Source organism: Cetorhinus maximus, chromosome 20, assembly GCF_964194155.1.
Source record: "Cetorhinus maximus chromosome 20, sCetMax3.hap1.1, whole genome shotgun sequence".
NCBI classification, from domain to species: Eukaryota; Metazoa; Chordata; class Chondrichthyes; order Lamniformes; family Cetorhinidae; genus Cetorhinus; species Cetorhinus maximus.
In genome coordinates this window covers 83,010,057-83,021,744 of record NC_135898.1, presented here as the reverse complement: position 1 = coordinate 83,021,744, position 11,688 = coordinate 83,010,057, and the positions used below count along the sequence as shown (strand labels likewise).

The 11,688-nt window shown below is 48.7% G+C and overlaps 1 protein-coding gene across 1 annotated transcript; it reads right to left on the bottom strand.

Annotated features, from left to right (window-relative positions):
• Positions 1-4,147: 4,147 nt before the first annotated feature.
• On the bottom strand, positions 4,148-6,327 carry LOC144694514 (uncharacterized). The gene has a single exon (XM_078565027.1). It carries the CDS (start codon positions 5,667-5,669, stop codon positions 4,719-4,721), a length of 951 nt encoding a protein of 316 aa, XP_078421153.1. The 5' UTR covers positions 5,670-6,327; the 3' UTR covers positions 4,148-4,718.
• Positions 6,328-11,688: the final 5,361 nt, after the last annotated feature.

Here is an 11,688-nt window from a genome sequence, read left to right as displayed (position 1 = left end):
AACCTCAATGTGTCGTTTGCGTGAGGATCCGCGTAACTGAAGAGTTACTGAACCTCCTCTCAAACTATTAGTGTTAGTTCTCCCCGGATTTCATCGAGTCATACTTGTTTAGTCCCTGAATCTTCTCACTTCTTTCTGTGAAATGAAGGGAGGTTTATTTTCTGGTAATAAGAAGTTGTTTGCCCAGGGTGTTGTTTACTCTGAAGACAGGTCATTGGCAAGATTCCCACGGAACCGTCCGCTTCCGCCTTCATCAGTAACAAAAACAGAAAATGCTGGAAAATCTCAGCAGCTCTGGCAGGATCTCTGGAGAGAGAAACAGAGCTAATGTTTCGAGTCCAATGTGACTCATCTTCAGAAGCCTGGATTCTGAAGAAGGGTCATATTGGGCTGGTTTAACTCTGTTTCTTTCTCATGCTGTCAGATCCAACACTTTCTGTTTTTTTTGGGAAACATATACTTAATTCATAAAATATCTGAGAGAACATTACAAAATATTTCTAAATGGCCATCACAAAAAGTGCAATAAGATTCAACTTTTACACATGGATCACGAGATTCTTTAATACAATCAATGAATATTACAGTCATTTCAATATGGTCATTACAGACAGTCAGACAGTGCAATGGGATTGGAGTTATTGTCATTTATAATGTTGCACTCTGCAATGCTTCAATACAGTTATGATACATTTAATATTCACTACATGCATTTATTGTGAGTCATACAGCCCTAGGGGTCTACACCTTTCCCAGCCCCTCGGTGCACCATAGCAGACAGGTTTTAGAAAGCAACCTTTCCCCATTGCGCCTTTGCGGAGGCTGCCCCAAGCTTTAGTGCATTCCTCAGCACATAGCCCTGGACCTTGGAATGTGCCAGTCTGCAACACTCGGTCAGGGACAACTCTTTGCGCTGGAAGACCAACAAGTTTCGGGCAGACCAAAGAATGTCTTTCACCAAGTAGATGATCCTCCAGCTGCAGTTGATGTTTGTCTCAGTGTGTGTCCCTGGGAACAGCCTGTACAGCACAGAGTCCTGTGTCACAGAACTGCTCGGGATGAACCTCAACAGAAATCACTGCATCTCTCTCCAGACCTTCTTTGCAAAGGCACATTTCACAAGGAGATGAACAATGGTCTCGTCTCCACCACAGCAACCTCTAGGCAACGTGCAGAGGGGTTGATACTCCTGGTGTGTTGGAAGAATCTGACGGGGGTGGGCCTTTCTCACCACCAGCCAAGCTACATCTTGGTGCTTGTTGGAAAGTTCTGGCAATGAGGCATTCTGCCAATGAGGCATTCTGCCAAATGACTTTGACAGTCTGCTAGGGGAACCATCCGATGGGATCCACCATCTCCTTTTCTCTCAGGGCCTCTGGGACGTTACTTGCCGACCACTGCCTGATGGACTTTCCAACACTTTCTGTTTTTATTTCAGGCCTCCAGAATCTACAGTATTTATTTATCCTCGCCCTCTTCAGCGTTGAGGGTTCACCCCGCCCAGTCGCTGGTGCCTCAAAGTCAAGTGGAAAAATATGACACCTAATTGTGCATTAACTTTCATGCCAAGTTAAGGAATTGAATATTTCAAAGTATGGGGACAGTAGATACTGCCCCCATGCACCGGCAAAAGCCTTAATGTGGGTGAGCATTGCAGGGCACGGAATTAGTCGACAAGGCAGTAAAATTACTGAGCGGTAAAATACAAACAAGAAATAAGTACATTCCCCAATATTATTTTAAAAGGCAACAGTTGAAATGATCGCGATGCATTACCATCATTGCCGAAAGATCAAATCATCCATGTCAAGTGTTTCACACACACCAGTGGATTCCCAGTTGTTCACGGTCCAATAGCTTGAGTTGTGTTTGAGGGACGCAGCGATCTATCGATCTGAATAAAGGCAAAACAGTGCGGATGCTGGAAATCTGAAAGGAAAACAAAAAATGCTGGAAAACTCAACAGATCTAACAGCATCTGTGGAGAGAGGGACAGAGTTAACATTTCGAGTCGGTATAGATCTCCTTCAGATCTTGATAGATCTTCTCCGCTTCAGCCCGGGAAAGATACACTTTGCGGAATCGTTGACTCTTCTCCATTTCGCAGACACTGAGGTGTTTGAACTTCAGAGGGACCGGGAACTCGGGTTTCTCCTCGGGCAGGTAGAAAGCAAAACTCAGGTACTCCCAGGAGCGACAGTCTGGGTAACAGTCATCGACTCTCCAGCCCCCATCGCCATCCCGCCTGAGCACTCGGATCTCCGAACCTGTTGACTCTGGTTTCCATTTCCATTCGGCACCTTCCCGGGATATCACTGGGGAAGGGAGGGGAGGACATTCCTGGAATATCTCGACCCCGGGAGGGTGCACAGCCACAGTGTGCATGATTTCGGAGTTATATCTGAAAGTTCCCAACACCCTGAACTCAGGATCGTTCCCCTGACAGATGGATTTTTTATATTCTCCGATGAGATCGTTGATCTTGTAGGTGAATTTGAAATTCCCGTAATTGGACACTTCCAGGAAAGCGGGAGAGCTGACAAACTGCTCCATCAGGGAGTCCCGCAACATTCCCACATCCTGAGGCAGATTTCCTGTAGCTTCCGTCAGCCACTTTTCCGTTGTTATCTTGAGCTCCTCTCTCCTTTTCTCTTTCTCCACTTGGCTCGCTTCGACATGCCACCATGAGAAAAGGACTTTCAGATTCTCTCCTATTCCCTTTCCCTTTGCAAATTTCATGCATTGGTCGTGGAGGATGCCCCTGACTCCTTTGGAGTCAGTGACATGGGTGAGGTTTGTGATGGAAAACCAAGTACGCTTACTCTCCCGGAGATCATCGATTTTTACACCAAGTACAGCGGAGTCTGGGAAAGTGAAGACTCTGCCCCATTGGTTGTAGCTAAGGTGTTTCAGGGGGTAGAAATCTTCAGGGCCGCCAAATCCGACATTAATTCGATGCCATTCCTGGGCAGTGTACATGGTTTCTGCCAACCGAAGAGGCAGGGTGAGAATTTGGGATGGGAGTCTCATGGAGCATCCTTTATACCATTGGAAAGTATGGGCGGGCTTTTGAAGAGCGTTCAGATCCAATCAGCTTCCATCAGCACGCAACGGATTCATGAAGTTGTCCTTATATGGAAACGTCAAACGAAAGTAAACCTTTTCTCTGGAATTGGAAAGGGGGGAGGTTATGACTTTGGGAGTCAACAGGACTGAATTATTGTGTGGACTATATAACTAAGCGCAGCCCCTTCAAGCTGGCATTGCGAAGGGATGACAGGAGATTGGATGAGCGAATAACAGATGTGACATCGCACTACAATATGTATAATTGGGTGGGGTTACAGGAGGCTTGACTGACAGTTGGAGATTGAGGAGGGTGACCAACCAGCATTGTGGCGACCCCAAGGGGATAGCAGAAGCCGAAGAAGCTTGATGCCTCCCGCCTTTTGTCGTTGTACCTAATTCTCACTTCATGACCTTACCCTGCTCCCCTCACTGGGGGTGCGGAGTATATTCAACACGATTAAAAGAGAAATCTTTTACCCAACTTTGAGTTGGTGCATCTCTTAACACTGAAGTTGTGTCTTGATTTAATAGGTGACCTGGTTCTGTGAAAACTTGCCAATTAACAATATATCTGTGTTGAGCAATATATCTCCTTTGGGATAATAAAAGCGGACGCTGGACATCTGAAATAAAAAACAGAAAACGCTGGAAAAACTCAGCAGGTCTGACAGCATCTGTGGAGAGAGAAAGAGTTAACGTTTCGAATCCAATATCATTCTTCTGAGGAAGCGTCATACAGACTCGAAACGTTAACTCCGCTCCACTCTGCACAGATTCTGCCAGACTGGCCGAGTTTTTCCCAGCGTTTTCTGTCCCGATCTCTTTCGGGTGATGCTCAGCATGGGTCAGCAGGTTAAAATTTAGAATATAGAGCCCTTGTCATGCGAGGTTTGATAAAACGGGAAATGTTAACCTCTTCCAATGGCAGGTGATGTGCGCCTGGCTGCGTATTTTCCGTATTTTATTTTTATTGCAATGCTTGCGGTTCCCCCCCAGCTCCTGGTGGTGTCGCTCCCGTTGAAAAAAAAATATCTAAATTGTATATACAATATGAAATGAAACAATCTACACAAATAGACCAGTTTGAAGTTTTTATTTCAGTCCCTCAAAGCAAAAATAAACATTGAATTAACGCATAATCGATCAACTCAACCCGGGGTTTAACAGAGTCACAGTTCCCCTCATTCCTCATTAAATGTCTGACATTCAACATTACTTTTGGTCACATTTCCAGAAAGTGAAAGGGGATTGGACAGAGCCCGCACAGACAGAAACAATTTTTTTTTTACAGATATAAAAACACTTTCTACCTTTCAGGCTCTGGCACTTTAACATTAATATCCAGGGCAAATCTCAGATCATCAGAAAACAGCAACAATAGGATTGATAGGCTAACAGCGAGATTCCTGTTCCAATCAGACTGCCTCACACAGCACCTTGGCTTCCTCCTCATCCAGCCCAGGACCATCCCCAGATTCAGTCAGTAGCTCTAAGGGCTCTTCAGTGAACAGGTGACCCCCGACTTCAGCATCCATCCTCCTCCCTGACCTCCTGCTCGGCTGAGTCAGCAGGTTCAGACCAATACTTCCACCCAGGTTGAGGAAAGGTGCATTCTCCTTGTGGACTGACTCTTTTACAGGGCTCTGTCATCACAAACCCGCGTAGAACTTCTTCGCTTCGTCCAGGCTCATGTAGGTGTGAGGCGGCCGAAATCGTTGACTCTTCTCCATTTCGCAGACACTGAGGTGTTTGAGCTCCAGAGGGACCGGGAACTCGGGTTTCTCCTCGGGCAGGTAGAAAGCAAAGCTCACAAATTCCCACTGCCGACAGTCTGGGGAACAGTCATCGACTCTCCAGCCCCCATCGCCATTCTGCCTGAGCACTCGGATCTTTGAACCTGTTGACTCTGGTTCCCATTTCCATTCGGCACCTTCCCGGGATATCACTGGGGAAGGGAGGGGAGGACATTCCTTGAATATCTCGACCCCGGGAGGGTGCACAGCCACAGTGTGCATGATTTCATTGTCATATCTGAAAGTTCCCAACTCCCTGAACTCAGGATCGTTCCCCTGACAGATGGATTTTTTATATTCACCGATGAGATCGTTGATCTTGTAGGTGAATTTGAAATTCCCGTAATTGGACACTTCCAGGAAAGCGGGAGAGCTGACAAACTGCTCCAGCAACATTTCCACATCTTGGGCTGGTGGGTCTTGGATGGTTTGCCTAAGCAGTGTTTCCACTGCGTCTCTCCTCACCTCCCTCTCCCTCTCCACCTCCTCCTGGTCCACTCGGACGCTCCACCAGGAGAAGGGGAGCCTCAGGTCTTCTCCGATCTGCTTCAACCTGGCGTTTTTCAAGCACCGCTCGTCGAGGATGCCTCGGACTCCGTTGGAGTCGGTGACATGGATGAGATTGGTGATGGGGAACTCAGCCCGCTCGCCCTCTTTGGGAGCATCGATGTCCTTGGAAGGTAGAGCGGAGTCTGGGAGGGTGAAGCTTCTGCCCCATTCCTTGTGGCTGACGTGTTTCAGGGGGTAGAAATCTTCAGGCCCACGAAACCCGGACTTAATCCGCTGCCATTTCCCAGCGGTGAACATGGTTTGTACAGAGCAGCGAGATCGAGCTCAAATACCCAGCGCAGCATCTGCTTTCTGTGCCGCAAAGAAGCGGAATTGGCAAATCAGATTCAGACCCAACCCTCCTCCATGTCCGCACGTCATCTGTTTGTTATATTTGCTTCTCCGGTTCTGAATATTCGGCTCCAGCCTCCAGCTGTTGTGTCCAGTGTAAATGCGTCATGTCGGCCGCTTGGAGTAAGTTGCGCCCCATTAGTTCAACATCCCGGCCGCATCCCATTTCAACCACTTGAACTGGCTTGAAATAACTCACTGACTTCACTCCAGCTCCCAACAATGAGGCAGCGCCGCTTCCATCCAGCCCACAGCCTCTCCATTAAAGCAGCAGATCGCTGTCCTGGTGCTGAGACTGCCCGGTGTTCCTGCTCTCTCCGCTGGCCCAGAGTTTACTTTAAGTATTCGTCATCCTGCCCAATGTGAACTGTCAGTGAGGCCGCCCCACAACAGCGGAAAATGAAAAACAAACTGGAAATATTCATACACTATTAGACTTTGTTCTCATTTCACCCTCAGATGAATGGTACTGATTGATGTGGCTACCGCACCAACAACTGCCACGTACCGCCCTCCCTCAGCTGATGAATCAGTGCTCCTCCATGTTGAACACCACTTGGAGGAAGCACTGAGGGTGGCAAGGGCACAGAATGTACTCTGGGTGGGGGACTTCAATGTCCATCACCAAGAGTGGCTCGGTAGCACCACTACTGACCGAGATGGCCAAGTCCTAATTGACTGCTACTAGACTGGGTCTGCGGCAGGCGGTGAGGGGACCAACAAGAGGGAAAAACATACTTGACCTCATCCTCACCAGCCTGCCTGCCACAGATGCATCTGTCCATGGCAGTGTCAGAAGGAGTGACCACCGCACAGTCATTGTGGAGACGAAGTCCTGCATTCACATTGAGGATACCCACCATCGCGTTGTGTGGCACTACCACCATGCTAAATGGGATAGATTTCAAACAGAGCTAGTAGCTCAAGACTGGGCATCCATGAGGCACTGTGGGCCATCAACAGCAGCAGAACTATACTCAAAACACAATCTGTAACCTCATGGCCTGGCATATCCCCCCTCTACCATTACCATCAAGCCAGGGGTCCAGCCCAGGTTCAATGAAGGGTGCAGGACAGCATGGCAGGAGCAACACCAGGCAAATCTAAAAATGAACTGTCAACCTGGTGAAGCTATAACACTGGACAACTTGCGTGGCAACCAGCATAAGCAGCAAGTGATTGACAGAGCTAAGCGATCTCACAACCAATGGATCAGATCTAAGTTCTGCAGTCCTGCCACATCCAGTCATGAATGGTGGTGGACAATTAAACAGCTCACTGGAGGAAGAGGCTCCACAAATATCCCCATCCTCAGTGTTGGGGGAGCCCAGTACATCAGTGCAAAAGATAAGGCTGAAGCAATTGCAACAATCTCCAGCCAGAAGTGCCAAGTGGATGATCCATCTGGGCCTGCTCCGGAGATCCCGAGCATCACAGATGCCAGTCTTCAGCCAATTCGATTCACTCCACGTGATATCAAGAAATGGCTGAAAGCAAGGATGTTGCAAAGGCTATGGGCCTTGACAATATTATGGCAATAGAACTGAAGACTTGTGCTCCAGAACTTGCCGCGCCCCCAGCCAAGCTGTTCCAGTACAGCTACGACACTGGCATCTAATGGATTATGTGGAAAATTGTGAGGTCAAGAGGAACGCCCCTGTTTCCCCTAATGCCACAACAACCACTGCAGCCCTCTACCAGCCTGTGCTCACACCACCCTCCCTGACTGAGACCAGCACCTCAACAATGATCCCCCACCTCCAAATCTGACGTGCAGTTAGCTCAGCATAGTAGCAAGCCAAATATTTACGTAAGCTTAAGTTGAGCACCCATCTGTCATCTGAGACCCAAACCCAGGAATAATTCAGGACTCCTAATTTTAGCTTCAGGAGAGAACCGTAACCTCTGCACCAACTGGGATCCCTTTTCAGAAGTGACACACCAACCTGACTTGGACATATATCACTGTTCCTTCATTGTCGCTGGGCCAAGATCCTGGAACTCCCTATCTGACAAGTATCTTCACCACATGGAATCCAGCATTCAAGAAGGTGGCACACTATCAGCTCATCAATGACAATTGGGGATGATAAATAAGTACCAGCCTTAGCAGTGATATCCTTATCCCCTGAATAAATTAACATTAACAACAGGCATGCATGCTTCTGAACTGCTCCTTCATCCATAGCGCTCACAGCCAATTCATCTGTATTTATGCAGGACAAACTCACCCACAACCAACTGGAGAGAGTGAAGACTAGAGGGAGAATCCTGGAACTGAAGATACTCTCCTCCCATGAGGAGCGAGCGGCAGAGCTCGCTGCAAAGGGCAGGGATCGTTCCTGCACAGAAAGTGAGATCAGACTCCGCCAACAAGCCAGTGAGAATCCATCCAGTATACATTGGCCACATGGAAACAATGACTGTGAGTGACCTATAGTGTAGGAGCCTGCCTAGTCAATCACTAATTATTTCTCTTCCTATTCCAGTTACCAGCAAGAAAAGGCAAAGGCCGTCCTCAAGCAAGCGCCTCAGTCCCAGCCCCCAGACCACCTCTGATGAGGAGACAGAGGGTCTATTGCATGAAGACCTGTAACTGCATTCACCTGCACCCTCCAGCAACACAGATACACACACCTCGGTGGGTCCTAGTTCTAGAGTAGGCTCAGGGTCACAATCTGGTGACCATTTCATGGACACGCGTCCACAGCAGGCGGAGGCAGTAACAGCCGAGGTCTCTGACTCTCGGATGACTGCTGGAGACCAGGCCCCTGCTGAGTCCAAGTCTGATCACGAACCTCTGCTATCGGCCCTGAGAGAAATGTTGGAGATGCAGAGCCAGGCAAGGGAACATCAGGCAGAGCTGTCAGAGGCCATCACCAGACTGGAACAAAGGATGGAGAAGTTTGTCCACGTCCTGTCTGATGTCGTGACTCGGCAAGCAAGCACACTGAAGTCTTCGTGGGAAGAGTGACGGCTGCCTTGTTGACCCAGGTCCAGCAGAACACATAGTTTCTGTTGGATTTGCGCTCAAACCTGCACTGCATGGCTTTCATCATGGGTGCATTCCAGCAGCGGCTAGGCGAGAGGGGAAGGGGCACCTCAACCTCCCTCCAGGTGTCCCTCCTCCTCAAAGAGTCAGGGAGGAGCCCTGGGCACCCAAAGGCAGGAGGAGTGCCAGCCAGATAGCCCGGGGGCATCCGCCCAGGACTCTCCAAGGGTGTCCTGCCGCTCCCTCTGCCTGTGACCCCATGAACTCCAGCGCTCAGGTTGAGGAGGGTGCACCTGCCCCTGAGCAGGGGACACTTAGCAGACAAGAGTCCCTCCAACCTCAGGCTTCCAGAGGACACCTGCCAAAGCCATCTCAGACAAAAGGGCGTAGCAGTTAGCAGGCTGCCTCCACCTCTGGTGCAGGTATCAGGGCTGCACTAAGACCTAACAGCAGAGAAAGGAAAATTAAGAAGTTTTGAAATGCAAAGTGATGGCATGGGAGTTCATTCACTGTATCTAGTCTGCACTACTGTAAATATATTTTACATTTATCCCTCTCCAAGTCTCAGGTATTGAATGGCTAATCGACATGATGCAAGATCCTGTGTTCATTCAAGGATACAAAATGAACCCTACCCCCCCTTGCACCTCCGCCTCCCCGCCTCCCCCAGTTATCTTCCATCTTGTCCCTCAGTTCCATTAAGCCTCACTTAATCTCATCACAGTGAATCGCCTTTAGTTCCACATCAACAACATGAACAAAGACACTTCCTATATGAAAATGAAAAATGGTGGCAGGACAAGGCACATGTAATCCTTTCATCTCAGGCAGACATTGTGTGACCTCAATGGAATTGTTATGGAAGGTTAGTGATTATCTTTATGCTGTCACACTGAGGTCTGGTCTTTGTGGATGTTATAAGTGTTTATCGTGACCCACGTTGGAGTTTTTTCACTCAGGCACACTTTGCAATGGTATTTATTTTGGCTGGGGGTTTTGGTTAAAGTATGATTCATCGTTGAGGACCATAGCCTTTCATGCCTCAGGCTGTTTTTCCTGGATGGTGTGGAACCTCTTGAGTGTTGTTGGAGCTGCACTCATCCAGGCAAGTGGAGAGTATTCCATCACACTCCTGACTTGTGCCTTGTAGATGGTGGACAGGCTTTGGGGAGTCAGGAGGTGAGTTACTGACTGCAGAGTCCCCAGCCTCTGATCTGCTCTTGTAGGCACAGTATTTATATGGCTAGTGCAGTTCAGTTTCTGGTCAATGGTAACCCATAGGATGTTGATAGTGGGGGATTCAGTGAGGGTAATGGTATTGAATGTCAAGGGGCGATGGATAGATTCTCTATTGTTGGAGATGGTCATTGCCTGGCACTTGTGTGGCACGAATGTTACTTGCCATTTATCAGTCCAAGCCCGGTTGCAGTTCTGCTCTTGTTGTATATGGACATGGACTGCTTCAGTGTCTGAGGAGTTGTGAATGGTGCTGAGCATTGTGCAATCATCAGCAAACATCCCCACTTCTGACCTTATGTTGGAGGGAAGGTCATTGATGAAGCAGCTGAAGATGTTTGGGCCTAGGACACTACCCTCAGGAACTCCTATAATGATATCCTGGGGCTGAGATGATTGACCTCCAACAACCACAAGCATCTTCCTTTGTTCTAGGCATGACTTCAGTGGAAAGTTTTCCCCCTGATTCCCATTGACTCCAGTTTTGCTAGGGCTCCTTGATCCCACACTCAGTCAAGTGCTGCCTTGATGTCAAGGGCAGTCACTCTCACCTCGCCTCTGGAGTTCAACCTTTTTGTCCATGTTGGACCAAAGCTGTAATGAGGTCAAGAGCTGAGTGGCCCTGGCGGAACCCAAATTGAGCGTCAGTGCGCAGGTTATTGTTGAGTAAATACCACTTGGTAGCACTGTCAATGAGACCTTCCGTCACTTTACTGATGATTGAGAGTAGACTGATGGGGCAGTAATTGCCAGGTTGGATTTGTCCTGCTTTTTGTGGTCAGATCAAACCTGGGCAATTTTCTACATTGCCGGGTAGATGCCAGTGTTGTAGCTGTGCTGGAACAGCTTGGCTAGGGGCATGGCACGTTCTGGAGCACAAGTCTTCAGTAGTACAGCTGAGGTGTTGTCGGGGCCCATAGCCTTTGCAGTATCCAGTGCCTTCAGCCGTTTCTTGATATCACATGGAGTGAATCGGATTGTCTGAAGACTGACACCTGTGATGCTGGGGATCTCCAGTGGTGGTGTTCCCATGTGTCTGCTGCCCTTGTCCTTCTGGATGGTAGGTGTGATGGGTTTGGAAGGCGCTGTCAAAGATCCTTTGGTGAGTTGCTGCCGTGCATCTTGTAGAGACTACCCAGTGCATCACGGTGCGCTGATGATGGAGGGAGTTACGACTAATAATTGGTTGTCATGCATCATTGTGCAATTCATGACCTGACCACATCCATTCCTGTTGCAACAGGCAGCACACGAACCTGGCACTGTCTCGTTAATTACCTGATTGCAGTGCTGGCCCAAGGAGGGTCCATTTTGCTGGTTGCCTGAGTGTCAGCAGGAGGCCAGGCTGGTTTCATGTGGTAAAGAGAGGCTACTCCTCTTAAATGGCCATCTGTCTCTCTTAAAGGTGAGCTGCACTCAGTGGAAGGAAGCTGCTGCTCACTGCCTGTACTGACACTACCCGCAAGAAGGAGTTGCACAAATAGAGCAGGGAAGCAACAGGGCTCCTGTTTGGGTTGAAATGCAATAACTGGAAGCCGCCATGTTACATTCATTAGAGTACAAGCAGCACTGTACTCACTAAGCTCGTAACAGTTCCTAGGTTCATGGGTATGGCACTGGGGTCTTGTCATGGAGGTTGCCAGGAAGAGAGCGGTCATGTTTCTACAGGGGGTCAGAAGCCCTCAAGGCAAACCCTCA

Excerpts from the sequence above, each read along its gene's own strand:
- LOC144694514 (XM_078565027.1), bottom strand. The coding sequence starts at position 5,669 with ATGTTCACCGCTGGGAAATGGCAGCGGATTAAGTCCGGGTTTCGTGGG.